The following is a 5,570-nucleotide window of genomic DNA, read 5'->3' on the forward strand; positions in this document are numbered from 1 at the left end:
CAGCTGGGCCTTATCTAATCTTGCTTTCTGTTGATGTGATCAGCTTCCTGGGATCAATTGGACATTTTCACCTAATTTGCTGTTCTTGCCAGTCTCTAGGTCCTGGTGAATTCTCTTCTCCTCCCTTCTCCTGATAGATTATTAACACAGGAAAACAAAAGCTGCCAAAGCTTCTACAGTTGTTAAAAGGTTTTAGAAAAAGTCTTCTGGCTCCTGATGTCCTTACAGTGGGCACCCATATCAAACACGGAATGTGCAACCAACAGAATGGAAAGAGATCCTGGAAGTCATTTTTGTCCTTCTCCTTTCATCCAAGAAAAAAGAAGGTAAAATGTCTCTGAGACAAGCTAGTTCCCTTCCAGCTCTCTTCCCAGACATCAAACAATTCCCTAAAAGGACCTGATCAGTCCTGATACTTTTCTTTGCTTCCCACTTCCTCTTTCTTAAGAATTTTTACCCAGGATTACTAATTCATGCAAGACACTGAAAGAGCATTTGAAGAAACACAGAAAAATTCAGAGAGAAGGAACAGGGGAGGAGCTCTCCTGTCCTTATCTTTAGCTGTCTTATTAATTCCTTCTTGACCCCTGCCCCAGAACAAGTTAAGCGTTAATATCACTCACTTCTTAAAAAAAAATCAAAACTAAAAAACCCCACAGTTTCTCTGGGGACAGTCAAGGAAGGGCATGGACAGAAAGGGAAATGCTGGGGCTGCTGGGGCAGCTATGGGCTGAGCTGGGGGCGGAAGGACGAGCGCACGGTGCGGTCCATCAGCGGCTGCAGCGGGCGGAAGTTGTCCACCATCCTCCTCTCCTCCTCCCCGTGCGACGTGAACAGCAGCGTCCTGAAGGCCTCCAGCTGGGAACCACAAAGGGCCACTCCAGTCACCTCCCAGGAACCCCCCACGCGGGGAATTCGTGGCAAAGGACAAGAGTTTATTCTCAGAGAAGGGAGTGAAATCAAAGGTAACGCTAGGTTTGTGTTCTGAGGGGTTTTAGCACCCACGCCTGCTGGTAAAGATTGTCCCATAATCTACACCAACATGGAATTATCAGTCACCTGCTATCCTTCAGGAAATCAAATCCCAGATGTGGCACCAAAGGCAGCACTGGGTTTATGTTCTCAGGGGTTTTAGCATCCACATCCACTGGTATCCACACCAGCATGGAAGGGTTATCAGTTATCTGCTATCGTTAGAGAAATGAAATCCCAAATGTGGCACACCTGAGAGAGCTATTGCCACTCAAATACTTCATCCAACTTCCCTTTACAGCCTCCCTGGCATACAGAAAAGAGGGAATCCCAACAATGCCCAATTTGTTCTCCTCTCACTGGTTTATAACTGGGGCTAAAACAAAGCAGCAGATCAGGTTTAAATGCTCACAAGGCCATTCCAATGGTAAGTCACTGCTATGAGAGTAAAGAGCCAAGAAAAAAAGAAAAAATGAGAAAAATTTCAATTTAAAGGAATGCCACACTTTGCCTGCAGTTCTCTGTTAACAATCTCCATCTCACAAAATCTTCCCTTTTTCCCTTCCCTCCACAAAAAAGGCTGCATCATGCTAAGGACAGCAAAATTATGAGAATTCCAATAAGTTCCTAAAATCCCCCAAGTTTTCAAGGGGCAGCTTCCAGAATTGTATCACATATCAAGATAAAACTCTTGAGAATAGATGGAAAAGTTGAATAAAGCTGGAAAAACGTCTTGGAGAGGTCTTTCAGTATTAGTGGCTGTTAATGCCAGGATTCCTCCCCAAATCCTGGGTTGAAACAGTCACAGATTTCTGAAAACAGAGAATGTTTGTGTTTTCACAGAGAATTACTAGCAAACAATTGGTTCTGAGCATCTCTGTGGCAGCAAGAGGTGTGATCTGAAAGGAAAATTGAGATTTACCTGATCCTCATCCACTTCGATTGGCTTCTTCTTAATGATCCACGTGACTGATTCAGTGAGGGGAGGAGTGGTCAGGGAGCCAGCATAGGTCCAGTAATCAGGGCAGGAAGGGAGCAGGCACGAGGGATCAAAGACATCAAACTCGATCACAGTGTCCTAAATAGCAGGAAAAAAAAATTTTAAGGATGTTTTTAAGTTGTTTTGAGAAAAAAACGGACAGAAAGTTGAAAAATATCTTGATGTGGTTAAAAACTGTGATGTGCGTGGGAAGTGGGGTGTTGGGAATATTAATAATGTTATTATTTTAAATTCCTCAGATTTGTGTAAAATTGGGTTTGAGGTGTAAGGGGCAGCTGCTGAGCAGACAGAAGTTAAATATTTCTGCTGTCTCCTCAGAAAACATTAGGAATTCAGTGCAGGAAAACAAGGAGTGAGAAGGATCAGCGGCCTAAGGCTTTGTGGGAGCTGATGCGACCAGGAAAAAGAGGGAACAAGTGGTAGAATAAGTTCAGGTAGCTGTGCCAGATCCTTAAAAGACTGTAAACAAAAAGTGTTTTACTTTTCACCATGTGATTTTAGGCAGCAGGAACAGGACTGAAGTTTAATTTAAATCAAATATTCCCATCTCCAGAATGTTCATTCCCACTCATGGGATATCACACAGAATGTAGGAGCTTTAAAACCCAGGATTTCCCACCCAAACATTGCTCCAGGGGAAGTTTCAGGATATACTGGGAAATCTTGGCTTAGTTTCTTATAAATTCACATGCTGTAAATTATTATATTGTCAAAATAGATGTACATTCAGATTTGGGGAAGTCTTCTGGCACTGAACTGACAGGTTTGGTGCTTATCTGGCAGAGCTGTCTCTGCTCTGATATAAAAATCTGTTTTATTTGGATTTTAAAATCTCCTTCCTGTGAGAAGCAGTGGCACAGCGACTTCAGCTGGATGAGATTAGAAGCTGAAGAGGTCGATGTGGTTTTTTGAGTGTATTTCAGAAGGGAACGGGCAGGGGAAGGAGGAAATGCTTCTGTCAGAGACTCAGCGCTCCCTCTCCTGGCAGGAGCCTGCCAGGAACGATCCCATTCCCCCAGCAGAAAAGTCAGTGTTTATAAAAAAGCAAATAACCTCCTCAAAGACCTGACAAAAAAAAAAAAAAAGCCTTAATCCCACAGTAAACAGACCTCCACTTGAAGCATATCCTTGTAAGGGCAACAATCTCAAGAGCAGCATTTCTTCAAGAGGTTTGGAAAGCTTCAAGTATCCAATTCCTCCTGAAAAATCAGCTTCCCTTCCCACTTCCAAGGTGTCAATCAGCCCCCCCGGTAAAATTTAAGGAAGAAAGCTTTTCTGGGTGTTTTGTGGTTCTCCAAGTGTTCTTTCTGCTGGGTGACAATGGGTGGGACACCTCAGAGCACTGACCTTGTGTCTGACTGCTGGCAGGGCATCCACCAGGGTCTGCAGCCCCTCGTGCCGTGCTCCCAGCTGCAGGGACAGAGAGGGGTTGGAGAATCAATAAACTGATCAATAATCAATCAGTTCTACCTATCAGCCTTAGTATTTTTTCATAACAACAATCACAGGATATTTAGGGTTGGAAGGGAGCTCTGGAGATCATCCAGCCCAAGGCAGGGGCAGCTGGAGGAACACATCCAGGTGGGTCTGGAATGTCTCCAGACAGGGGGATTCCATATCCTCCCAGGGCAGCTGTTCCACCCTCAAGAGAAAGTTCTTCACATCGAGGTGAAACTTTTTTTAGTTTCTGGCCATTGCTCCTCATCCTGGCACCACTGAACAGAGTCTGGCACCATCCTCTGACACCCCTTGGGAACATTGATGTGGATTGATGGAATCCCCTCTCAACCTTCCCTTAATTGCCCTAAATTGGCTTTAACTGAATGCAAATGGAAAGGCTCCATCACAGCTGGTCCCACAGAACAAAATTACCTTTAAGAACACTCCAATAACAGCCAGGCCATTCCCTTCCATCACAGCTTCCTCAAAACTCGGGTACTCCACAGCATTCCAGTGCACCAAATGCAGCTGAAAGAGGAGTGAGGGAGAAATCAGCCCCTGCACAGAGCACAGACACCTGACTGCTGATCCTGGCAGGGTGAGGCACTGCAGGGAGCTCCTCAAAAACCACAGAAATGAGGAACAAAGTGCTTTTGGGCAATAATGGTCCTTCCCTTCCTTTTTTCTCTTTTGCTTTAAACAGCAGTTAAGATCCTCTGCATTTAAAAGAGATTTAGTCTGTGGCAGTTTGCCTCCAGGAATGCTGGTCTAAGGCACAGACAAAGCTCAGTCTTCCATCTCTTTCCTCTCTTCCCAGGAGGAGCAGAGCACCCTGTCCTCCTGAGGAACATCCTCCTGCACACAACAATCTTCCTCTGCACTGCTGACAGCCAATACATTGAGGGGTTTTATGTGTTAAAGAAATACTCCAGCCCAAAAACTTAGTCACAGCCTCCCTGTTAATGAGGATCTTGCCAAGCTGGCAGCACCACCATGAACACACCAACAGGAGAGAAACCCTCCTTAAAAATAACCCATCATCACTTGACAAATTCTTCTCCTTTGGCAAAGAACTGTGGTCAAAGCTGTCACAGTTTCACATTTTCACTGACTTCATCCTTTTTATCGATGTTTTCTTTCTTAGCAGTTACTTAAGTATCAAAGTTTTGCTATTTTAGTAACTGTTCATCAGTAGCAAACAGAAAATAAAGTGATGTCTTTTAAGAGTATATGTTTGTTTCTCTGAAAAATTTAGTAGCAATAAACAAAGTGATTTTTAACTTTTAGTAATGGGGCCAATGTCCAGTTTTCAGGCTGTTCTCCAGAAAATACAGAGAATTTTTATAGAATAAAACAGCAGATGAGCTGTAGCACTTGAAAATAAACTGCAATTCCTCATTTTGGGAGTTTTTACAGACACACCTGAGCTAAGTATTTACATTGTTGAGGATTTCATCTCATACCTCTGCTGGGTAAAATTTACAGTCAACGGTGTGCTCTGAGCCCCAGTCATTGACAGCTCCCCAGTGGAAGTGGAACTGCTTTAGCCTGTACTGGTTTTCCAAGGGGCCTCCAATGATGACTAGAAAACAAAACAAGACACACATGTTAATAAATGATTTAGAATTGGCCAGACAAGTAAATCCTTGGAAAAAAACTTGCCCAAGAAAAAGTGTTAGGTGGAGCAACTCAAACAGTGCCTACCTACACTTTGCCATGACCAAATCACTCAAGCAAACACATTCTGGTTTTCCCTGCACCAAACCGGAGATGAGTAAGTCCTCTCATCCATCTCCCCTCAAGGGAATGTTTTCCTAGTTGGCACCAAGTTTGGCACAGTCACAGTGATGAGTGTCACGTTCTCACCCTTCTGTCAGAGCAGGAGTGTCAGGGCTGCCTGACCAGGTGACACAGCAGTGACACATCTATTAAATTGCATTCAATGACATCCCTACAAGGATCTGTGAAAAATGTTGACGTTTCTCATGACAGGACTTCAAAAAGCAAATAATGCCAGAAAAATCTGTATATTGAGTCAAATGTTCAAGTCTCCTGCAAGCTACAAAAATCCCAACATCTTATTCTGCTTCAGCACAGCTTCCAGACTGCACAAGCAAAGGTCAGCCAGAAATATGTTTTGTTGTGCCTATAAGCTGTT

At 43.8% G+C, this 5,570-nt stretch overlaps 1 protein-coding gene across 1 annotated transcript in view; it reads right to left on the reverse strand.

The window, feature by feature from the left end:
- Nucleotides 1-432: 432 nt before the first annotated feature.
- CA5A (carbonic anhydrase 5A) overlaps nt 433-5,570 on the reverse strand; it is a 13,940-nt gene continuing 8,802 nt past the window's right edge. The window contains exons 3-7 of the mRNA XM_005424809.2: nt 4,876-4,994; nt 3,845-3,940; nt 3,320-3,382; nt 1,895-2,050; nt 433-858 (exon numbers count right to left, since the gene is read on the reverse strand). Of these exons, the coding sequence (XP_005424866.1) occupies nt 724-858; nt 1,895-2,050; nt 3,320-3,382; nt 3,845-3,940; nt 4,876-4,994 (569 nt within the window). The 3' untranslated portion in view covers nt 433-723. The remainder of the gene's footprint in view (nt 859-1,894; nt 2,051-3,319; nt 3,383-3,844; nt 3,941-4,875; nt 4,995-5,570) is intronic.

The sequence above is a fragment of the Geospiza fortis genome, unplaced genomic scaffold (assembly GCF_000277835.1).
Source record: "Geospiza fortis unplaced genomic scaffold, GeoFor_1.0 scaffold102, whole genome shotgun sequence".
NCBI classification, from domain to species: Eukaryota; Metazoa; Chordata; class Aves; order Passeriformes; family Thraupidae; genus Geospiza; species Geospiza fortis.